Genomic DNA, 25,976 nt, shown 5'->3' on the forward strand with positions numbered 1-25,976 from the left:
CATTAGCCTCGTAGCTCCAGTGCTTGAAATTCAGGCGCTAAACATGGGGGACTTTAGAGTTTTGGTGTTCAGTACTGTTGACATCTGTTTCACTGTTTTAAGTCTTTTTTTGTCATAGTTGGACAAAAAACCATTACACACTTAAAAAAGTCATGGGTTCTTTAATAAAGAAAATGGTTCTATATAGAACCATAAACATACAAACAGCACTTTGCATGACTAAAGGGTTCTTTGCATGGTGAAAGGGTACTTAGGATTGTGGGAGAGTGTGTTTTATATGGTTCTACATAGAACCTATTTGAAAAGGGTGCTATATAGCACCAAAAAAGGGTTCTTGTATTGATACAGGCTTGAAATTGTGACAGCAGAAGAACCTTTTTTGGTGCTATACAGAACCCTTTTGTACAGAATATTCTCTGTCAATGTCAAGAACTATTTAACAATGCAAAGTGTTGTTTGTGTGTTCACGGTTCTATGTAGTACCGTTGGCTTTATTAAAGAACCCATAAAGCTAATCTAATGGCTTTGCTTTCTAATGAAAATTGACTCCATGGTTTCCAACGGAGGCCACTAGTTTCCTGTAGAACACGTTTAGATCCCATTAGGAAACCATGAAATGCATTTAGAATCCGTCGCTGGTCACCTGTTACACCATTAGAATCCTTTACACCGTGATGTCAACCCATTAAAAAAGTCCATATATATGACAAAACCATCAGGAACCATCAGGAACACTTAATGGTTTTTATGGGTTTCTACCAGCAGGAGAAGGAGAGAAATGAAACATATTTTCGTGCTGAAGCTCTTCTCCCTGTAACTCATGCCACGTGAGGAACCGGTGCTTATGAAGTTGAGCGTGACTCGGCGTGTGGAGGAAGGAGAGAACAGAAGCGAGGGATGAAAGAGAGAGAAGTGAGAGAGACGGAGGAGTGTGTAGGAGGGTGATCGACACTGCAGCTACTATCAATCAGCCCCCGACTGCAGTCCAGTCCCAACTACAAAACCGCTGACCAAAAATAAAACGTTGGTCAGAAGACTGTGGGCATTTCAGAAGAAACAGTCCAGTCCAGCTCTTAGGTCCTCTGTATAAAATCATGATAGCATTAATATCCATAGGTCAGTTTCAACACCAGGGCTTCAGGGTCTACACGGCTGAAAGGACAGCGTAGCACTGACTTCTATTGTGCATACATTTTCTGACCAGTTCTTAATGAGCCACAGGAACATGGGTCTTTATTTGGATCGTCCACTTTAGATGCTTTGACGACACTTAATTTACTTTCAAGATCCATTCAACTGAATGTGTACTCAACTGACCATCATTTCTTTTAACTTTAAACCTGCTCTGATCCTAATCCTAACCTTAACCTCAACCCACAAGCTAAGTCCTAACCCTGGTCCTAGTCCTAACCCTCAACCCTCCACTGTTTGAGTTTCAACAGACAGTTTAGTCTGTTAGTCCTCTAGTCCTTCATCAGTGGTCACAGGACGCTGCCCACAGGTTGCTGATGGCTGGATATTTCTGGTTGGTGGAAGATTCTCAGTCCAGCAGCGACACTGAGGAGTTCAAAAACCAGCACTGCTGTGTCTGATCCACTCAGACCAGTGCAACACTAACACACCACCACCACCATGTCAGTGTTCCTGCAGTGCTGAGAATGACCCACCACCCAAACAGTACCTGCTCTGTGAGGGTCCATGGGGGTCCTGACCACTGAAGAACAGGGTAACAAAGTATCAGAGAAACAGATGGACTATAGTCTATGGCTGATCTGTCTATATTTGCATATATTTACATATATTTACGTATTAAAATGTGGCACCGTCAAATATATTTAGCATATATATTTATAATATGAGCATATTTTTGTTCTGTATGAGCTGCAGGGGGAAGTGTGACGTGAGCTTGGTTAGGAGGCTGTGGAGACACTTTAATGTTCTGACACTGTCGGCATTGTATCGTGTTGAAGAGACACTTCATTGTACTAAAATTGACACAACACACTGTTTTACTTGTTTATTGATATTATAACCTGCGTGAAGGTGATTCCATCCGTGTGCTCAGAGCAAATTACACTTAACGCTACACAGCGCTTATTCACCGCAAACGATACTGAATATTTACCAAACATACTGCCAGAAATGCAGACCTACTTCAGCTCCATAAAATATTCATTAACCAGACTGATGGTGCTGCTTTATCTCTCTGTCTGCATCTTCACTATCTCTCTCGCTCTCTCTCTCCCTCTCTCTCTCTCTCTGTCTGCATCTTCACTATCTCTCTCGCTCTCTCTCTCTCTCTGTCTGCATCTTCACTATCTCTCTCGCTCTCTCTCTCCCTCTCTCTCTCTCTCTGTCTGCATCTTCACTATCTCTCTCGCTCTCTCCCTCTCTCTGTCTGCATCTTCACTATCTCTCTCGCTCTCTCTCTCCCTCTCTCTCTCTCTCTGTCTGCATCTTCACTATCTCTCTCGCTCTCTCTCTCCCTCTCTCTCTCTCTCTGTCTGCATCTTCACTATCTCTCTCCCTCTCTCTCTCTCTCTGTCTGCATCTTCACTATCTCTCTCGCTCTCTCTCTCCCTCTCTCTCTGTCTGCATCTTCACTATCTCTCTCGCTCTCTCTCTCCCTCTCTCTCTCTCTCTGTCTGCATCTTCACTATCTCTCTCTCTCTCTCTCTCTCTCTCTGTCTGCATCTTCACTATCTCTCTCGCTCTCTCTCTCTCCCTCTCTCTCTGTCTGCATCTTCACTATCTCTCTCTCTCTCTCTCTCTCTCTCTCTCTGTCTGCATCTTCACTATCTCTCTCGCTCTCTCTCTCTCCCTCTCTCTCTGTCTGCATCTTCACTATCTCTCTCTCTCTCTCTCTCTTTCTCTCTGTCTCTCTCTCCCACTATCTCGCACTCTCTCTCTCACTCTCACTCTCTCTGTCTCTCACTCTCTTTGTCTCTCTCGTCACTCAGAGACTAAGCAGGAGTTGGAGGACCTCACAGCCGACATCAAGAAGACAGCCAATAAAGTGCGCTTAAAATTAAAAGGTAATTTCACTGATAGACACTTCATTCTCATCATTTCTCTTGTGTTATTGTATAAACCATAATTCTGCAGCCAGGTGTGAAGCTGAAGGGTTCTGTCCTGAGTAACAGAGGACAGCACAGAGGCTCTCGAAAACCGGGCCGTCATTAATGGAATTGATCATATTAGAATGCTGTTTTTTTATTTATGTCTTAATTCAAAACTCATTTCATCTTTCTAAAAAGTGACATCCACCAATTAAATCTTAGATTTGTATCTGTATTCACTCAAAATTCTAACCTGTGCACATACAGCAGATTCAGACACAGAAATTCTGATCATTTTGGGAATTTTAACATACAGTACAAAACAGACTGTGTATCTCTGTGGGCGGAGCTTCTGACACTCAAGCAGAGCTCTTATTGAAATGCCCCAAGCGGAATTCCCACCCAACATCTACAAACTCCCTAAAGTGCACTTCCAGCCCAAACCTGGGAATCTCCATTTTAACAACACTGTTAAAAACTCACTCTGGATCAATAACCTTTAAAGCCCCCAGCAGCACTATTGATATTCACTCCAGCGCCGCTGCAGCTCAGCATCATTAGACTCTCCTCCAGTGTCACTGTGTAATTCAGCTCATCACCGTTTCCAGAGAAGCTCCAGGCGGAGAGCCAAAGCAGGAACATGCCTACAGAACCTCCACCATCTAAACCCAAAAACAGAACCTCCACCATCTAAACCCACATACAGAACCTCCACCATCTAAACCCACATACAGAACCTCCACCATCCAAACTCACATACAGAACCTCCACCATCTAAACCCACTTACAGAACCTCCACCATCTAAACCCACTTACAGAACCCTCCACCATCTAAACCCACTTACAGAACCTCCACCATCTATACCCACTTACAGAACCCTCCACCATCTAAACCCACATACAGAACTTCCACCATCTAAACCCACATACCGAACCTCCACCCTCCAAACCCACATACAGAACTTCCATCATCTAAACCCACATACAGAACCTCCACCCTCCAAACCCACATACAGAACCTCCACCCTCCAAACCCACATACAGAAACTCCACCCTCCAAACCCACATACAGAACCTCCACCATCTAAATCCACTTACAGAACCTCCACCATCTAAACCCACATACAGAACCTCCACCATCTAAACCCACATACAGAACCTCCACCCTCCAAACCCACATACAGAACCTCCGCCATCTAAACCCAAAAACAGAACCTCCACCATCTAAACCCACTTACAGAACCTCCACCATTTAAACCCAAATACAGAACCTCCACCCTCCAAACCCACATACAGAACCTCCACCCTCCAAACCCACATACAGAACCTCCACCCTCCAAACCCACATACAGAACTTCGACCATCTAAGCACACATACAGAACCTCCACCATCCAAACCCACATACAGAAACTCCACCTTCCAAACCCACATACAGAACTTCCACCATCTAAACCCCTATAAACTTCACCATCTAAACCCAGATAAACTCCACTCCTCCCCTTCATTCCAGCTTCCATTCTTTTCAGGAGCCTCACTTTCAGCTCCTCAAAGAATCTGCAGGCACACCTCCAAAGCTCAGTCTGAGAAGCTGGTTGATGATTTTCTGAAGTGATCAAACCCATTCAGTGGTGTTGAGGTCTGGTCGTTCAGCTTCTTTAACTTGATCTTCTCAGCAGTGAGCTTGGGGTCGTCATCTTGCTGTGGGGTTCATTTCTTCCCATTTTAACGATTTACTGAGCAAACTGCAAAATCTAATAACATTAGTTTGCGTTCAGTATTTATGACGCCTTCGGTCAGAAACTCATCACCAGATGTTGTTCTGCATCTCCAAACCTGCTCTGGAGATGCCCTGCATCTCCAGAATCTTCTGTCATGCTTGACTGATCGTTTAAAGAGTCTTTCATGGCTTTGGTGGTGTTAACGCTGCCAACGATCTCATCAGTCCATAAGCTTTCCTCCACATCTCAGACGCCGGGTTCTGGGGTTCTAGTGTAAATGTTCTTCTTTTTAATGGCTGTTATGAATGAAAACTAAATAAATGAAAGGACTTTTGCAAGTGACATCATATTTTGGCGCACTGAGATGTTTTTTAATCTAAGAGAGAAGGAAAGACTGACCTGATCAATCATTCAGACTGCAGTGCTGGGTGGGGAGGGGAGGGGTGTTTCTGAGCTCACTCTGCTGAGCCGGTGGGAGTTTGGACTAATCTCCTTTTGAAGCACTTTCCGTCTGAAGAGCCTCAGGAAAGCATGCCAGGCTGCTGAGTTGCGTTCTTCACCCCGTCTGTCTTTTTCTTTCTTTTTCTTATTGTTATCTTTTTTCCTTTTTGCCGTGATCCAAACTCCCACTCCGGTAGCTGTTTCCTCCAAATTGCATCAGGAGGACTTTGAAGATGCGGCTGTCGATATTAAAGCTGAACAACAGCAGCGCAGATTAGAGCTGTTCACCATTACGGCTGCTGGGCTTGACTCAGATTTGAACGTGATTCTGATATGAGACTCGGTGGGACAACCGGAACCTGCCTTTAAAAAACAAAGGTATAAAGAATATAAGACTACAGCAGTTTAGCCCCGCCCATTCAGCTACAGCAGTTTAGCCCCGCCCATTCAGGTAAAACAGTTTAGCTCCACCATTCAGCTACAGCAGTTTAGCCCCGCCCATTCAGCTACAACAGTTTAGCTCCACCATTCGGCTACAGTGGTTTAGCTCCACCATTCAGCTACAGCAGTTTAGCCCCGCCCATTCAGCTACAACAGGTTAGCTCCACCATTCGGCTACAGCGGTTTAGCTCCACCATTCAGCTACAGCGGTTTAGCTCCACCATTCAGCTACTGCAGTTTAGCTCCACCATTCAGCTACTGCAGTTTAGCTCCACCATTCAGCTACAGCGGTTTAGCTCCACCATTCAGCTACAGCGGTTTAGCTCCACCATTCAGCTACTGCGGTTTAGCTCCACCATTCAGCTACAGCGGTTTAGCTCCACCATTCAGCTACAGCGGTTTAGCTCCACCATTCAGCTACTGCAGTTTAGCTCCACCATTCAGCTACAGCGGTTTAGCTCCACCATTCAGCTACAGCGGTTTAGCTCCACCATTCAGCTACAGCGGTTTAGCTCCACCATTCAGCTACAGCGGTTTAGCTCCACCATTGAGCTACAGCAGTTTAGCTCCACCATTCAGCTACTGCAGTTTAGCTCCACCATTCAGCTACAGCGGTTTAGCTCCACCATTCAGCTACAGCGGTTTAGCTCCACCATTCAGCTACTGCGGTTTAGCTCCACCATTCAGCTACAGCGGTTTAGCTCCACCATTCAGCTACAGCGGTTTAGCTCCACCATTCAGCTACAACAGTTTAGCTCCACCATTGAGCTACAGCAGTTTAGCTCCACCATTCAGCTACAGCGGTTTAGCTCCACCATTCAGCTACAGCGGTTTAGCTCCACCATTCAGCTATTGCAGTTTAGCTCCACCATTCAGCTACAGCGGTTTAGCTCCACCATTCAGCTACAGTGGTTTAGCTCCACCATTCAGCTACAGTGGTTTAGCCCCACCCATTCAGCTACAGCAGTTTAGCCCCGCCCATTCAGCTACAACAATTTAGCTCCACCATTCAGCTACAGCAGTGTAGCCCCACCCATTCAGCCAACAGCACTTAAGCACCGCCTATTCAGCCTACAGCAGTTCAGCCCTATTTGTACCAGTCTTTGTGGTTAGTGAGTGTTTCTAGTTCTGTAAGTCCGTCTGCAGGACGTGCTCGTCACGCAGGGAGACGGGGGCGGGGACAGCGGCTGTTTCTCCACACTCGTTTACTGTAATTGTTCTGTTTTCCTCTCCTCAGCAATCGAGCAGAGCATTGAGCAGGAGGAGGTCATGAACAGATCATCGGCGGACCTGCGGATCCGCAAGACACAGGTGAGATCAGAGCACACTCTTAAAAAAGAGGGTTCTTCAAGTGTTCTTTAGTAAAGGCTGTGGTTCTGTACAGAACCATAACCACATGTTTAAATGGTCCTCTCCATGGCTCTTCAGACTGATAGAGAATGTCTTCAAATGAAATAATTCATATTAGAGACTGAATAAGACCAAATGATTCATATTACAGACTGAATAAGACCAAATGATTCATATTAGAGACTGAATAAGACCAAATGATTTATATTACAGATTGAATTAAGACAAATTATTCATATTAGCGACTGAATAAAACCAAATAATTTATATTACAGACTGAATAAGGCCAAATGATTCATATTAGAGACTGAATAAGGCCAAATGATTCATATTAGAGACTGAATAAGACCAAATGATTCATATTAGAGACTGAATAAGACCAAATGATTCATATTAGAGACTGCATAAAACCAGATGATTCATATTAGAGACTGCATAAAACCAAGTGATTCATATTAGAGACTGAATAAGACCAAATTATACATATTAGCGACTGAATAAAACCAAATGATTTATATTACAGACTGAATAAGGCCAAATGATTCATATTAGAGACTGAATAAGGCCAAATGATTCATATTAGAGACTGAATAAGACCAAATGATTCATATTAGACACTGAATAAGGCCAAATGATTCATATTAGAGACTGAATAAGACCAAATGATTAATATTAGAGACTGAATAAGACCAAATTATTCATATTAGAGACTGAATAAGACCAAATTATTCATATTAGCGACTGAATAAAACCAAATTATTTATATTACAGACTGAATAAGGCCAAATGATTCATATTAGAGACTGAATAAGACCAAATGATTCATATTAGTGACTGAATTAAACCAAATAATTTATATTACAGACTGAATAAGGCCAAATGATTCATATTAGAGATTGAATAAGACCAAATTATTCATATTAGAGTCTGCATAAAACCAGATGATTCATATTAGTGACTGAATTAAACCAAATAATCTATATTACAGATTGAATTAAGACAAATTATTCATATTAGCGACTGAATAAAACCAAATAATTTATATTACAGACTGAATAAGGCCAAATGATTCATATTAGAGATTGAATAAGACCAAATTATTCATATTAGAGTCTGCATAAAACCAGATGATTCATATTAGAGACTGCATAAAACCAAGTGATTCATATTAGAGACTGAATAAGACCAAATGATTCATATTAGAGACAGAATAAAACCAAATGATTCATATTAGAGACTGAATAAGGCCAAATGATTCATATTAAGTTTACTAAATAACCCTTGAGGAACCATCGTTTTTAGGAGTGTATAAAAATGAAGCGAGGCGGTTCTAAAACATCTGCGCTGTGGGTTTGACTGGGTGCTCGTCTGTCCATCTTGGTCTGCTGTCTTCACTCTGAATGTGCTGAATCTAATAAATCTGATCTTACTGTGAACTAAAATCTGCTCCACGCTCTGAAATCAGCGAAGACCCACCGTCACTCACCCATTTCTCTTTCTTTCACTCGAGGAGGCTGTTAGTTGCAGTTCCCACACAATTATATAACAGGAATGATATAAAGTCTGACATAATATGACATGATTTTCTAGCTGTAAACAGGTCAGGAGGAAGGAGGCTTATAACACGTTCCCTTATCCTTCACTCTTCTGTTCACACTGCAGCTCTCAGAGAGGAGCGTTTAATATCAGCAGGGCTGCCGTCACTCGCCTGCTTTCCATCTTATACACAGAAAATGCTTTTTACTGCGTAAAGAGCTGAATTTCTGCAAGAGTGTTTAAATAATCCATCAATCTGACTTCGTAATGACATCTGATACTCACAGCATCTATATAATACACAATTTCCACCCCTTCAACTCTGAGGGTCTGAATGTGGGTCCACACTTCAGACTAAATACTAAATACAACCAAATAATTCATATTAGAGACTCAATAAAGGTCAAATCATTCATATTAGAGAGTGAATAAGGCCAAATAATTCATATTAGAGAGTGAATAAGGCCAAATAGTTAATATTACATAGTAAAAAATAGGACAAAATCATTTTAGATACTGAATAATACCAAATAATTCATAGTAAACACTGAAAAAAGCCAAATAATTCATATTATGTACTGAATAAGACTAAATAATTCACGTTAGATACTGAATAATAAGTATTAGGATTAATAACTCAGTAAAAAGCCTACACGTTCAGGGGTTAATATTGAAAAATGGTGGCGCCACATTAAAACACAGAGTCATCTTCCCATGGTAGGCCGCACTGTTTTGTTAGCCCCCTCTGCTGGTCAGCAGTGGAATCAGCAAGGCCTTTTCTGCCATGGCAGCACAAACTGAAGCTGCTGTAAACGGTTTGTTCCTCAGCGATGCTGCTTCATGAACCTCAGTCAGGATGCACCCTGGAGCTCCGAGGTTCTCCCTCCACCACGTTCCTCCTCTGTCCTCTCTCCTCATCCCTCTCTCCTCCCTTCTTTCTGCAGCACTCCACGCTGTCCCGCAAGTTTGTGGAGGTGATGACTGAGTACAACACCACGCAGTCCAAATACAGAGACCGCTGCAAGGACCGCATCCAGAGACAGCTGGAGATCAGTGAGTCACTCACACACACACGTGCACACACACACACACACACACACACTCAAACACACACAGCTCCCTCAACACAGGTATCAAAAACCACAGACCTTCTTTAACACACAAAGGCTGAATTATCAGACTTTCTTAGGAAGACAAAAAAGCTCTATATTAATATCATAAACTATAAGATGTCTGTAGTGCTGTATATACATCTATAATAATCTGATATACCATTTCTGTAGTGCTCTTATAGGAAAGTATAATATACAGTATATGTAGCATTCTGTAGTGAAATAATTACCTATAATAATAAATATTTTTGTGGTATTCTGTAGTAAACTAAAGTCAGTGTCTATAATTATATATAATATTCCTATAGTACTCTCAGACCCCGTTTACACCCGGTCACTTCAGGCAAGACGCCACATACAGGCAAGAGTATCAGGATTGTTTCTGAATGAGGCCACATAAAAATGCAGGTGTAAACGCAGCCGAGGCGCATTTAACAGATACAGATCTGATCATTTAAACCACTTCAGGAGGTGAACTGAGACGCATTTCAGCCCCATTATAGCAGTGAAAACACATCAGTCTCTCCAAGATACATTCAACAACCAAAACTCCTCCCAGTACAAGAAAACTCCTCCCAGTACAACCAAAACTCCTCCCAGCACAACCAAAACTCCTCCCAGCACAATCAAAACTCCTCCCAGCACAATCAAAGCTCCTCCCAGCATAACCAAAACTCCTCCCAGCACAACCAAAACTCCTCCCAGCACAACCAAAACTCCTCCCAGTCCAACAAAACTCCTCCCAGTACAAGGAAATCTCCTCCCAGTACAACCAAAACTCCTCCCAGTACAAGAAAACCCCTCCTAGTACAAACAAAACTCCTCCCAGTACAGCAGAACCCCCTCCCAGTACAACCAAAACTCCTTCCAGTACAAGCAAAACTCCTCCCAGCACAACCAAAACTCCTCCCAGTACAGCAGAAACCCCTCCCAGTACAACCAAAACTCCTCCTAGTACAAGCAAAGCTCCTCCCAGCACAAAGAAAACTCCTCCCAGTACAGCCAAAAGCCCTCCCAGCACAGCCAAAACTCCTCCCAGTCCAACAAAACTCCTCCCAGTACAGCCAAAAGCCCTCCCAGCACAACCAAAACTCCTCCCAGTCCAACAAAACTCCTCCCAGTACAAGGAAATCTCCTCCCAGTACAACCAAAACTCCTCCCAGTACAAGAAAACCCCTCCTAGTACAAACAAAACTCCTCCCAGTACAGCAGAACCCCCTCCCAGTACAACCAAAACTCCTTCCAGTACAAGCAAAACTCCTCCCAGCACAACCAAAACTCCTCCCAGTACAGCAGAAACCCCTCCCAGTACAACCAAAACTCCTCCTAGTACAAGCAAAGCTCCTCCCAGCACAAAGAAAACTCCTCCCAGTACAGCCAAAAGCCCTCCCAGCACAGCCAAAACTCCTCCCAGTCCAACAAAACTCCTCCCAGTCCAACAAAACCCCTCCCAGTACAAGGAAATCTCCTCCCAGTACAACTGAAACTTCTCCTAGTACAAAAATTGGTAACTGGTTGCTGCATAATGAGCTGATTTGCATATTCTGTCCCACAGCAATCAGATTTCAGTCTGAATAACCGGAGACGCATTTGACCACCAAGTGTAAATACATGTGGCTGAAATCTCATCAGGATACAACCCAGATACTGGACAGAGGAAGTGACCAGGCCTAAACAGGACTAACAGTAATGTATAGTGTAGAGGAGAGAATCACCAGGCAGCTTGTGATTCAGTTTTTAATCAGGGTGCTTATGACATCATTAGACGTGATTATGAAATGACTCTCAATCATAAACGTCTATTGAATCTATAAAACAGCCCATTATGACTTTTTGCGAATCATTTAATGAGAGAACCAAATATTTTTCCCACCTCTACTATAATAATTGTGTAATATACTCTAGTAAACAAACTGTAAGAATGTAAAACAAATTTAAAGGGGAACTCCACAGATTTTTCAAAATTCCCCCATAACTCAGTGTTTCAGGTATAATCAGAGAGGGTTTGGTGTGAAACGGTTCAGACGTCTTTACAGTGGTGGTGATGGGAACCAGGCGTCGCCATGACTACAACACAGATACAGACACTTTATTTACCATCCAGAACCACCAGAGAACCTACACGAGTCTTCTGAGTTCATATGGAATGCTGATGATGGAAAACAGTGGAAAATCTGGAATAATGAGTTTTCTTTGGGGACTATTTTGCCGCACGGCGCCCTGCATGACTCCCTCCACCATGGATGGAGTTGAAGTTCTCTAAACTCTCATAAAACAGCGTCTCAGTCATCAGGCAGTGAATTCAGAACCAGCTCATGTAGGAACTTTCTGTGAGGAGCTTTTAGAGGGGGACGTCTGGTTCCCATCACCACCACTGTGAACGGCTCTGACTCGGTGAGTTTATCTAGATTATGTAGAAACGTTCCCCTTTAAGTTTCGAGTAGGAATCCTGTAGAAACTCCTGTAGCAACGTTTTTATTTTGCAGTCAGAAACATGAAGGATTTTCTAGCCAAGACTATTTGGGTAATGTAATCTAGTCTGATGTATACAAAAATACATAACATATAAAATGTCCCAAGACTTTCAGTATGTTTTATTTCCCCCCAGTGTGTTAAATTTAGTACATAATCAATAATTGTGTATTATAATGTACAGTAGTGTGTTCTCTGTAGAGGATGTGTTTACTTATTCACACTCAGACAATCAACAAATACATAGACTGTGTCCAGGGGTGCTAACATTTTTGCATTGCATTGTCAGGATTTGCTTGTGCAGGAATGTGACGGGTTTCTCAGTCCAGTTTGAATCTTCTGGATTTAACATTCACTCTTATTTACAGCTTCATACTGAATGTCTGACGGCCGAGAAGCGGATTAGAGTCGTTTTACATGTTTATCTGCAACCAGACTGGATTTATTATCACTGAAAACAATTCACACGCACTTAAGAAAGACGGTTCTTCAAGGGTTCTTTAGTAAAGAAAATGGATCTATATAGAACCATGAACACTCAAAGAAATGGTTCTCTGCATGGTAAAATGGTTCTTCAGATTGATGGAAAATGTGTTGTATATTGTTCTGTACAGAATCCTTTTGAAAGGGGTTCTATACAGCACCAAAAATGGTTCTTCTGTTGTTACAGGCTTGACATCATTACAATAGCAGAACCCTTTTCAAAAGGGTTCTACATAGAATCATCTACCCCACTCTGCAATCTGCCATCTGAACAATGTTTTCACAAGGCAGAGAACCATTTAATCATGCAAATGGTTCTTTGAGTGTTCATGGTTCTATACAGATACATTTTCTTCACTAAAGAACCCTTGAAGAACCACCTTTAGAAGAGTGTATGCTTTATAGTAACGGTACATATTTATGAGAAGCATGATTCTATGTCTGTTTTGTATGTATTTCTAATAAACACTGTAATGTTTGCACCTTGATCAGCTGGAAGAACAACCACCAACGAGGAGCTGGAGGACATGCTGGAGAGCGGCAAGCTCGCCGTCTTCACCGATGATGTGAGTGAAACATCCACCACTGAATCCCAAAAACCAAAACCTGCACCAGCCAGGCAGAACTCAGGCCCAGAGCTCCACACCACAAACACACTGCAGCAAGGGGGCAGTCGTGGGCTGGAGGTTAGGGAACCGGCCCTGCGACCGGAAGGTTGCCGGTTTGATCCCCAGAGCCGGCAGTCCATGACTGAGGTGTCCTTGAGCGAGACACCTAACCCCCAACTACTCCCCAGGCGCCATGGATAAGGCTGACCACCGCTCTGGGCAAGTGTGCACACTGCCCCCTAGTGTGTATGTGGTGTTTCACTTCACAGATGGGTTAAATGCGGAGGTGGAATTTCCCCATTTGTGGGATTAAAAAAAAGCATCATATAAGTGTTTCAGTCTTTAAAACAATCAGATTTTGAAGCCATAAAATCAGACAGGCTGACTGAAGTGAGCAGTTCATTACCTAAATTAGAAAGGGCCAACTCTATCTGTCTGTATGTGCTGTACAAACTGTACAAAAAGATGGTTCTGCGAGGGTTCTTTAGTAAACACAGTAGTTCTCTTTACATCCATGAGTTCTTTATAAAATCATTTGCCTGCTCAAATAAAATGAGTAAAACAACTTTAATTCAGGTGCGTTGTGGAGCGCACTGTGGTCGTGTCAAGGCACGTTTTGCACTGTGTCTGTACTTGTACGAACATCTGGTCCTGAGGGTTTTGGTTTTAGAATCTTCTTCAGGCTTTTATTAGTAATAACACAACTTTAAGCCATCCAGTTTGAAGTCAGGTCAAGGTTTGTCTTGTTTTGGGAGAATATTTTTGTCTGTTTATGGTAAACATTTAAAGTTTTAAACTGTTTTCTGTTCTCTATCACACTGTAGATCAAAATGGACTCCCAGATGACCAAGCAGGCCCTAAACGAGATCGAGACCCGACACCATGAGATCATTAAGCTGGAGAACAGCATCCGTGAGCTACACGATATGTTTCTGGACATGGCCATGCTGGTGGAGAGCCAGGTAAGAGCAGCAGGTGTCAGGGGCGTCTTTCAGAGCAAACAACAAAGAAGTTCCTTTCAGCAAAGTGCACTGGATGAAGAGCTGTAATCCAGCAATCTTCAAGAAGCATCAGAAACACCGTCATTCTCAAACACCGTCGTTCTCAAACACCGTCGTTCTCAAACACCAGCATTCTCAAACACTGTCGTTCTCAAACACCAGCATTCTCAAACACCGTCATTCTCAAACACCGTCATTCTCAAACACCAGCATTCTCAAACACCAGCATTCTCAAACACCGTCATTCTCAAACACCAGCATTCTCAAACACCGTCGTTCTCAAACACCGTCGTTCTCAAACACCGTCATTCTCAAACACCAGCATTCTCAAACACCGTCATTCTCAAACACCAGCATTCTCAAACACCATCATTCTCAAACACCATCATTCTCAAACACCGTCATTCTCAAACACCGTCATTCTCAAACACCAGCATTCTCAAACACCGTCATTCTCAAACACCGTCATCCTCAAACACCGTCAGCCTCAAACACCAGCATTCTCAAACACCAGTATTCTCAAACACCAGCATTCTCAAACACCAGTATTCTCAAACACCATCATTCTCAAACACCAGCATTCTCAAACACCGTCATTCTCAAACAACAGCATTCTCAAATCCCGTCATTCTCAAACACCGTCATTCTCAAACACCGTCAAACACCAGCATTCTCAAACACCGTCGTTCTCAAACACAGTCATTCTCAAACACCATCATTCTCAAATCCCGTCATTCTCAAACACTAGCATTCTCAAATCCCGACATTCTCAAACACCGTCATTCTCAAACACCATTATTCTCAAACACCACCATTCTCAAACACCAGCATTCTCAAACACCGTCACTCTCAAACACCAGCCATTCTCAAACACCGTCGTTCTCAAACACCAGCCATTCTCAAACACCGTCATTCTCAAACACCGTCACTCTCAAACACCAGCCATTCTCAAACACCAGCATTCTCAAACACCATCATTCTCAAACACTGTCATTCTCAAACACCAGCATTCTCCTCCAAACACCATGAGTCTCCACCAGACATAGTTCTCCTGTAAACATCACTGCTAGCATCAATACTAACCTTGTAAAAAACCCATCATTGTCCATCAAACACCAAAATTCTCCAGTAATACCATGATGTAGTGAAGTTATTAATCACTGCTCTGTTTTTCTTGGTGTTCCACAATCTGCCCATACTTTTTTGGAGCTGAGCTTGTACAAGCCATTTCCGTAACCCAGCTGATTAAATCACCCATTTCTCACTCTGTTTCCTCCCACATGAACATGTGATTTTGGGAAATAAGTGCAAACAGATGAACAAATTAAATAAATGTGATCAGGTGATTATGTAATAATAATGTAATATGTACTAATCACGTAATAAACACATATTGGCAAAATGCTGAAAAATGTTGAGATATCCGTTTTTATGCATATCGCCCAACCCCAGCTCTCAGTGAACAGGACTGTCAGAGTGCAGGAGGGATTGCCTGACCTCGTACAGGCTTCCCGTCACTCATGAGCTTCCATTTTGTTACACTGTGTGGCTGCAGTCTGGCACCCCTGCTATTCAAGCTGTGTGGGCATATGGGTACGGCCAGAGGGGGCTGAGCAGAGTTCCTTCAAAAGAACAAACCCAAACAGGAGAACAGCAAATACGTCTTCATTGAGAAGACAAGGGGGCTTTCTTAACCCTGAGAAGCCTCATATTGTCATTTTGAAATACTAAATACAATGAATTATTGAAATTGAATGCAAGTTATTCATTGTGTAAATCACAGTTTAAGTCATTGTGCAATTATAATTACATTTCCATTTAATTAAGTTCACAATCTGTGCTTTCCCCTCAATTTCTCAACTTGTTAATCAAAATAAATTTACAATTCTTTTATCACCAGAGATAATTGCTTCTTTAGGTTTCCAAAGATTAGAGACCCAAATTATTTTCTAAAATATTTCATACAAATAAGCCCAGATATTCAGAATAATTACCTTCCAATTTTCAGATTTAGGTCTGATGTTAGGAGAATGTATGGATAAGTCTTAATGCCTAGGGGCATTTATATACCTGAAAGTCCAGATCAAGGTTCATGGACACTGATTGGTTCGTAGAGAAGTGTCTTTTCCATTTGAATGAAAATGAATATCCTTACTCTCTTATTCTCTCTGAGAATCCGGAGGATGTTTGGGTATTTTTGTGCTTTTTATTATTGAATTAACGTTTGATTTTATTGTCAGACCAAATTACAGTTAAATATATGGTCTCCTCCCCGTGAGCTAGCATGACTCTTTTTTACTTCTTGCCTGGTTCTTTTTTTCATACTGCAGACGAACTGAATAATGCTTCAGTTTGATCTGGACCAAGACCACCTCTTTTGGTCCAATTTCAGTCCTTTGGTCCCAGGAACCTTTCACATCCGCTATTTTGGTTCGGACCAAACTGAAAAGTCCAAAGGTACAGACCAAACACTCAGAGCTCTACTCAGAGATACTCAGAGAAGATCAGATGTTTAACGTCATTATATTTCCCAAAGACTACGATAATAAGCCATGTGTGGTTGAAGATGGAGCTTAATACCCAGTAACCCAGTCATTTCTGTGGCTCTTTGGACCTTTGCTGCAGACAAGCCTCTTGACAAGGCCAACTAGGATGTGCCCAAGTCGGACACAAATCTGCGAGATTCCACGGTCCGTATCTCTGGTTACCTGAAGGCTAGCAATGTGATGCTCTACTGACCTGAGGGGTTTCCATCACTCATTTTTAAAGTCAAGTGTTGCAAAGCATTCCCTTCTCCTGTGGTTTTATTCATGACATTATCAGCAATACGTCTACAGCAACTTGACTTTCCTCACATAACAGTTGACTTTAAAAAATCTGAAGTCTTGCAGCTCCTAGACACCAGCTGATACCAATCACATGGTTTTCATGTCTTGACCTCAGGATAAACCAGAATGAAGCCTCATCCCAAATGCAGAATTCTGATTTTGAGAAATGCGGCACTCAGCAGGGTATTTACATGCATAGCCTGAATGAATATTTCTCCTTTTATTGCCGGGGGACAGAAACAAGAACAAAAACTTCCTACAGTCTGCTGCAGTCAACCCAGTTACACTCAAGTTGCAAACGCCTCTGGGAAATAAGCAAATAAGGCAATGTGGCTTCTATGTTTAGTCCATAAAGGATAGAGTTATGTTTAGTGTGCCTATGTTTGTCAGACTCCACAGAAAGAAAGAAGGTATGTTAAAAATCTTTGTGTGTGTGACCTGATCTGCCAAGATTTTAACAGTGCGATTTTTTGTCATTGCCAGGGTGAGATGATTGACAGAATTGAGTACAACGTGGAACACTCGGTAGACTATGTAGAAAGAGCAGTGTCTGACACCAAGAAGGCTGTCAAATACCAGAGCCAAGCGCGCAAGGTAAATACACTTACCCACATATACACTGGTAGGTGCAGATTCAGACTGTTTACAGTTACAAGTCCAGAAAAGGTTTAGATAAGACCAAACCCAGAAATGGTGGAATCTGAAATAAGACTAAGACCAGAAATGGTGGAATCTGAGATAAGACCAAGTCCAGAAAAGGTTGAGATAATGACCAAACCCTAAAATGGTGGAATCTGTGATAAGATCAAGTCCAGAAAAGGTTGAGATAAGACCAAACCCAGAAATGGTGGAATCTGAGATAAGACCAAGACCAGAAATGGTTGAGTCAGAGATAAGACAAAGACCAGAAATGGTGGAATCTGAGATAAGACCAAGTCCAGAAAAGGTTGAGTCGGAGATGAGATGAAGACCAGAAATGGTGGAATCTGAGATAAGACCAAGTCCAGAAAGAGACAAGACTAAGACCTGAAACAGAGTCCAAGACAAGACCTGACTCAGGGTAGACCAAGACCAGAAAGGGTAAAGGCTGCGATAAGACTGAGCCCAGAAAAAGTTGAGCCTGAGATAAGACTGAGCCCAGAAATGGTAGAGTCTGAGATAAGTAAATGTCAGTCTCAGCCCATTTCACAACACCCCTCACTGTTTTTTTGTCTTTGTGCCTCTGCAGAAGAAGATCATGATCATCATCTGCTGCGTAATCCTGGGAGTGATCTTGGCGTCCACTATCGGAGGAACCCTGGGCTTCTAGACTCACTTGTAGACGGATGAAGGCCGAGAGAAGCATATTTAGAGAGAAATATATCCACAACAATACGAGATAAGGAAACTCCTCTTTAAAGGGGTTTGGTTAGGGTCGAAAAATTCAAAAAATAAAAACAGACAAATAAACAAAAAAAAACAAAACAAAACAAAAACCCAGATGTTACATAATAGCTGATTAAAACATATATGAAAAGAGAGGGTTCAAATAAACAATAAACACTCTATTTACAAAATTGTACATGTAAATGTATTGAACATAAGAAACAGCACATGGGTTACTTCCTGTAAAGAAATACAACCTACATTTTTTTTTTGTTTGTTTCCTTATTTTTTAAACGTTTCTTTCGTTTTTCGGGGGGTCTCCAGGACAGTGCCGGCGACTGCGACTGATAAATTTGGCTGTGTTTCAGTAGAGCATGGATTTAATGGTTTTAATACGGCGCTAAGCATTTAGTGCACTTACCTACTGACCGAAACGGAGAATGGACGGTTTGCTTTAGCTGACGTTGTGAGGTTTCGTTGGGAGGGACTTCGAGTTCTGAGGGGCTGCTTTCAGATAGATGGACTCGGTCATTCTCTTCTAGCGGCGAATGAATGAATCCGATCGTAGTCGGCAGACAAAGCTTATAAATCTAATATAGAAATATGTAGAAATGTTTATTACAAATAAGCACCTCGATCCTCATAGCTGGACCTCAATCTCCATCCTGGACAAAAAAATAACCAAATCAAGCACACGTTCTTAGATAATCAGTAACTTGACCACACAAACGGACTCGGCTGTCATTTGAGGTTGATGCTGAAGACCATAGAGTCAGGAAGCTCAGCTAGGAGAGATGGAGAAGTATAGCAATGTGCAACCAGTTGAACTATGCAGTTTTGATAGATGAAGAAAGGCGATCCTGCTTTTAGAATTAAACCGTGCTTTAGCTCTTCTCAAGTGGGATCCAGAGGGAGAGATGGGAAGGGCACACTTTAGACGTCTGCTGCTGTTCCGACGTAGATTTTTCTAAAAACATATAAAAATAGTACAAGAAGAAAATCGTTTTGAGGACTTTAGAAGCTTGAAGCAGTGGATAGCCTGATATTTGTCTTTCAGAGGTGGTTAGATGTGTGACTCATCCTTTGAATAGTCTTTCCTTTGGTTGTTTTTACATTGTGATGCCTATAAAAGAAATAGTCACATATATGAATATGAATATACGTATATAAATATATATAAAAACGCTGGGAGTTTTATATATGCAACCCCAGTTATGCTTTATTTTTATTTGCAGAGTCTAACGTACAGAACCCGATTACGAACTGAGTGACATTTTCTGAGGACAACGCTGCCTTGAGTTATTTTGGTGCTACTTACAGACGAGAGAGGCTTTCTACTTACATCTCAGAGACGTTCCAGAACCGACGGGCTGGGAGAACCCTTCTCAAATCCCGTCGTTGAGTTCTGTACACCTGTTGCAGGTGAATGTGAGGCTCGGAGGGTGGAAATCCTGATAAAACAAACAAACAAAAATAATTGTAATCATTTGCAAATTCGAAATAAGGAGAAAAGGTCAACAGGTCAAATCATCTGTGAGGGATTTGCCAGGCAGCTACAGTCCAGCTGCCATGAGACGATTTATTTTTGGATAGTGAAGGTTGCGTACGTGGTCTTCGTTTATGCAAGGGCTTAAAATCCAAAACCAAATTCAGCTCTAGACTGAATTCCTCCTGGAGATTAGAGAAGTAGAAAGCCCTCGCTGTCGCGGTTCACAGCTCCTCCAAACGCTACATGTCTGCAACCCAAACCGCGTGAGGAAACTTTGTCGTTTCCCAGCTTTCCCGCAGAATCTACAGTAGAAGCCCCTTCCTTCGAAACAGGTCCGCCTGCCCGGTAGGCGACGGAGCCGTCGGCGTGTCGGTATGCTGTGTTTGTGACGCAGAGGGCCTGGACTGTTTTGCCCTTAAGACCATTCCAGCGATGGCCAGCATGTTTTCTTCTTTTTTCGGAAGCTTTCTGTGTACTTGGTGTCCGATCACTCTACCTGTGTGGTTCCAGTGGGGTCGATGTGCGTGTATCGTTGTTGTTTTTTCTTAGTGAGGGGTTTCGTTGTTGGCTGGAGAACGCTTTTCCTCCCTTCAGGCATGCAGCAGCGTAGGCTTCGTCAGAACTTGCATGGTGATTTTAACTGCTCAACATCATGTGTGCACTTTACAACCGAAGAGAAAAACACTGTCTCACTCCATACGTCCTTCCATTTCGGGTTCGTCCCCTTTGTTTGTTTGTTTATTTAACTCATCCTGTTTGGGCAGGTTGGCGGGAGGGGTGGGCGGGGTTTATGGGGTTGATTATTAACTTTATTGACTCTATTAACTTTATAAACTTACTTCACACATGCTAGCCCCCCCCCCGCACCTTGGTGGTGACGCCTGACGTGGTGTGATTGTGTGATTGGTCGACAGTTCCACTCTTTTCCCTGTGCGTTATTGCTCATTGTGCTTGTGGCAGTGGTGGCGCTAAGATTTATTTTCACGCAAAAACTAATTGATGCATCCTCAAAATTCTACTCTATTTTTTACGCTGACTGATCAGAATTCCACCTAAATCAATAACTGTAGCTGTGAGGTGTCTGCGAAGCAACGTTTTGGCTGCAGAATTGGGGAAAAAACTAGAAACCTCTTCCAGGACCACATGAACTGCATTACATTGATACAATTCGAGCTGTCTAAACTCACGTTTTCCACATAAAAACTAACAAATGCTCAGAGCAGAATGTTCAATAAAAGGCTGGTATGCCATCAAAGTATTTGATGAACCATCTCAAACATGTACGCCTAGTGATAATGATCTAGGCTCTGGTGAGCTGCTTTCCATGACCAAACACCAAAGCAGCCAAATCAGCCAAATCAGCCAAATCAAATAATCAGACAACTAAAACTAAAACTCTGACAGCAATAAATAACCACTTTAACACATTTCTATTACCGCTTTATTATATTCTTCTTATTCTTTCTTCTTCTTTTCTGCGCTAAGTTATTCCACAGTTTTGACATGTCGACACTGTTCCAACTCCTGAGCTTTTTGATCCAACATATATTTTTCATATAATTCAATTTTCATACAAATCATTAAATAACTTTTTTTCCCATAGGAATGAATGGGGTGCAAAAGTTTGCGTACCCAGCTTATGTCATGTTAATCATATGGGAACCATAATAACCACCTGGGATACCATAACAACCACTCAGAAACATCCTAGTAACCACCTGGGATACAACAGCAACTGCTTATCAACACCTTTCCAACTACACAAAATAGCATAATACCCTTTCGGCAACACCTTAGCGACCTCTAACAGCTTGGCAACACCCTAGCAACCGCTAAACGGCAATGTTTTCTCTAGGAAATGAACTTTTCTGGATATTTAAATATTATCGAGTATAAGGGGATTTTCAGAATGTCGTTCAGAGGTGCCTGTGAAATGCAGTTCAGCCGTGATTTCGCTTTCAGTTTCCATTTGTTTGCCTGTTCTAAGGTCGACGCTCCGCAGACGCACGGCTACAGTTCGGTGAAATAAAATTCAAGGTTCGGCCCACCTGCAAATTAGTCGTGGCCACCCAAAAAAAGCTTGTGGTGTTTTATTTAATACTGTTATCGTGAGTTTTTTGTGGAACTTGTGGAACTGTGCGTTTGTGTGCCCCCCCCATACTAAAAAGCTGTGCATGTGTGTGTACGTAAGCATGAGCATATCTGAGTAAACACTTGTGAGTGTGTGTGTGAGTGTGTGTGTGTGTGTGTGGTTGTGTGTGAGGGCGTGTGTGTGTGTGTGTGTGTACGTGTGCGTTCCAGTTTTGTGTTGAAAAATTTAAAGAAAAATGAGTTTAAGTGGGAAAAAAAAAAGAGTAATAACAGTAAAAAGCCAAAGCATAGCGCTAGCGTGAGCGGCTCTGTGGGCGGAGCCTGGAGAAAGGCTGTTTCAGAATATACCCAGCAAGTGCAAACTCTGAACCCTGACTACTGCGGTTACTATAGCAACCAAACGGGATTTTGGGGTTTAGTGGTTATTTATTTATTTATTTATTTATTTATTTATTCATTCATTCATTCCTTTTTATTTATTTATTCTTTTTTATGATAGTTTTCTTAGGGGGGGGGAAAAACCACACACACACACACACACACATTCTGTGATCATCTACTTCTCCTCCGTTTTGATTTACATTTCATTTATTTTAGCTTTTTTTGGTTTTGTTTTGTTTCGTTTGGTTATTTCGGCCACTGATGGTGTTTCACCATGTTCAACTCATTGCATTGCTTTCTCTGTGCTGGTAACACTAAAAAAAAAAAAACACACACACAGTAAATAAATAAATAAATACTAATTACATTTAAAAGAAAAAAAGAAAACGGGCACTGAGCTGGATGGAAGATTGCTCACTCTGTATCTATTTATTTATCTATTTATCTGTTCGATTTGATTTGATTTTATTTGTTTGTTTATCGTACTGGCCTGACGCTCATAGAGAAAGCATTTTGTAACTGGTTGACCTGTGTGACCTTTCGGTGCAGGTCAGTCTGAGGTTGTTTGGAGTTACATCAGCTCACCAGCACCAACACTTTCCACTGTAAACGCCCACGTTTACGTCATCTATCCCGTTTTTTCAGCCGCCGCCACGACGCTTTAACGCTTTAACGCTTTAATATGAGTCCCGCGCTGCTTCCCCGTCCAGGCCGACTCTCAGCAACCTCAGACTGCTTTTGTTTCTCCTGAGTTTCTTCCCCAATTCTGCTTTCTGACAGTGTTTCTATGGTCCAGTGTTAGCGTACGGCTGAGGGACGGCTGTAGAGAAGCCCCTCCCCCTAAAAATTTACAAAAAATAACAACTGACCTCTGTCAATACTGTCACTCGAAGGTGGTTCTGAGTAGATGGATACTTGACCGTGATCTGAGAAGGAGAAGAACTGCAGACTGGGAGAAATTTGACATAGCGGACGACAAAACAGTGAAATTCTACTAAACGCAGTGGTTTATGGAAAATCCGAGGAGTTGTCTTATATTAAAATATTAAGTAGTACTATTGAATATTGAATGCTCACAATTTAGTCAAACTGAAACTGGATCTTTGTGTCTTGTAATTATTGTAAATACTTTAACGAGAGAAGAAGAAGAAAAAAAAAACGACTTGCATGTCTATGTATAAAACTTACTTAACTGGCTCCTGCCAAAGTTGCAAAGGTCGATCAGCTTCTCCGCCCTGACCCCCGTCTCTCGTCCCTGATAGCTTTTATTTTTCCGTGCTTCTGCAGCAGAGCTCCGGCCGGCGGTACCGTGCGGACGTCTAAGGCACCTGATGAAAACCTTTTTATCTCAGCAGTGGGTGTTTCGTTTGCCAGTAAAGCTGCAGTGCGTCGTTAGAATAGATGTGAGTGCAGAATCCCTGAAGAGTAAGGTGTGACTTTCCTGACTTTAAGTTCCAAACCGCAAAAAATAAAATGGAATTCTCACTCACACATATATATCTGTAATACTTAGCATGTTACACCAGCTTCGACCAGTAGGGGGCAGCTGTTTTTTTTTCCCCTTAGGCTTCAAGGATCAGGTGAAAAAAAGTCACTGGGGAGCTCAGGGGCTAACTGTACCAGCTCTGACCAGCAGGGGGCTGCGTCTTTTCTTTTTCCACGTACTCTTTACAGACCACGTGAAAAAGATACCTTAGCATTAGCATGCTAACTGTTAGCCAGTTAGCTCCCAAGTGTTTTTTTTTTTTTACCACCTAGAAAATAAAGCAAATGAACACTTACTGACCAGATGAGCAGCTTTTAGTCTGATTTTCTCCGGTGCCTAAAACCTCTACACAGTACTGTATATATATATATATTTATATTTGTATATTTATATATACATAAATGGCAGTTTTAACCAATACGCTTGGAGAACAGCTCTCTCCGAGAAACGTGCTTCCCTCCATTTGTATCACCCTCAGCCGAAAAACACTGCCGTGGTGTCGGGCCAAAAGGTTGCCGTGGTCAGCCGTACCTCAGATGTGTTGTGCGATGCATGTGGCGTAGACTTTAGCTCACCAGAGTTCTAGAGTTCTAGATTTAAAAGCAGCATTACTGTCTGTTTTTATCACAAGGGTGGTCTCTGCCAGGAAGTGACCCAAAGTGGTCTCGGCGATTAAGGCTAGGGCGTCAATAACTGAGAGAAGAATTTTTAAAAACATCGGTATTTGGAAATTTTTACTTGCAAAATAAAAATGTTAAACAAAATCTGTGCAATACTAAGTAAAGGGCTTTCTACAACCACGCAGAGACCTGAAAGCACTGCAGAGCGACTGACCGCAGGCGCGGCGACCAAGAGAGGCTCGATAGCGACAGCCAAACGGTTTCACTCGCGACGCCACCCGCAGTCTTTTTCTCCCGTCGGGATGAGGGGGAACCACAGGGCGGAACAAGGGCGTCTAAAGTAGTGTCTAAGGAGTTGAATCGATCTCCGCAACTTTGCCCGGAGCTGCAACTCGTGTCCCTTTTTTTTCCGTGTGTGCGTGTATGTGTGCGTACTGTATTGTTAAAAAAGAGAGAAAATAAACCTATCTGTCCCTCTCTCTCTCTCTCCCTCCCTCCCTCTCTCTCTCTCTATCTCTATCTCTCCCTCTCTCTCTCTCTCTCTCTCTCTCTCTCTCTCTCTCCCTCTCTCTCGTACTGCTGTTTGCTGTTCTGTTTAGTTAGTGTGATGTGCCAGTATCCCCCCCAAAGCCCCCCTGCGCTATCTTCTTCTACCCTCCCCTCTCTCTCTCTCTCTCTCTCTCTCTCTCTCTCGCCCATTTCTCCATGGATCTTTAAGATGACAACTCTATGCAGATGCTGTCTTTTATAAGTGTGTCAAAATTTTAAGTTGAAATTGAGAAAAAAAAACAAAAAACGAAAAAAGACAAAACCCCGTCCAACAGACATTATGAAATGAAAAAAAAACCATGAATAAAGAAAAAAAAAGGATTGTTCAGTGTAACGCTGCTGTCCTGGTCTTTCCTGCTCTCCTCCTCTCTCTCTCTCTCTCTCTCTCTCTCTCTTCATTCTCCATCAGAACATCAATCCAGGAGAACCGATGAGGGGAAACAATCATTCAAGCACTGGTTGTTCTTCAAAGCTGCACTGTGTAAGTTTTGGGGATTTGGAGACCTCTCTGGTGAACGTGTGTAATTGCATTCAGAAAGAACGCTGTAGTGTGGGTTGTGCTTCTTCCCTGAGCGGATGAATGTGATTGAGGGAGAATTCAGAGAGAGCTCGGAGTAAAGTCGGTGAAGGAGCATCTCTGAGGATGTGAGTGAATTATCTACTACAATCCCATCTTCATCAGTGCGATGTTGATTCTGAGATCATTTGAGGCAGAAACATGGAGCCGGACCTTCTTTTAGAGTCCGAGTCAAGTCAAAGTTTATCCATGTAGCGCTTTCTACAGCAGGTGGTGTCACAAAGCTTTACAGAAAAATCCAGGTCCACGCCCCCATGAGCGTCGCCAATGGAGACAGTGGCAAGGAAAAACTCCCTAAGAGCGAGAGGAAGAAACCTTCAGAGGAACCAAGACTCAGAAGGGGAACCCATCCTCCTCTGGACCACACT

The 25,976-nt window shown here is 42.4% G+C and overlaps 1 protein-coding gene across 1 annotated transcript in view; it reads left to right on the plus strand.

The window, feature by feature from the left end:
• The window catches only part of stx1b (syntaxin 1B), a 99,905-nt gene extending 74,555 nt beyond the window's left edge, over positions 1-25,350 (plus strand). Inside the window, exons 4-10 of the mRNA XM_017684978.2 lie at positions 2,961-3,035; positions 6,898-6,971; positions 9,491-9,599; positions 13,106-13,179; positions 14,046-14,183; positions 17,534-17,644; positions 18,279-25,350. Of these exons, the coding sequence (XP_017540467.1) occupies positions 2,961-3,035; positions 6,898-6,971; positions 9,491-9,599; positions 13,106-13,179; positions 14,046-14,183; positions 17,534-17,644; positions 18,279-18,359 (662 nt within the window). The 3' untranslated portion in view covers positions 18,360-25,350. The remainder of the gene's footprint in view (positions 1-2,960; positions 3,036-6,897; positions 6,972-9,490; positions 9,600-13,105; positions 13,180-14,045; positions 14,184-17,533; positions 17,645-18,278) is intronic.
• Positions 25,351-25,976: the final 626 nt, after the last annotated feature.

The sequence above is a fragment of the Pygocentrus nattereri genome, chromosome 27 (assembly GCF_015220715.1).
Source record: "Pygocentrus nattereri isolate fPygNat1 chromosome 27, fPygNat1.pri, whole genome shotgun sequence".
NCBI classification, from domain to species: domain Eukaryota; kingdom Metazoa; phylum Chordata; class Actinopteri; order Characiformes; family Serrasalmidae; genus Pygocentrus; species Pygocentrus nattereri.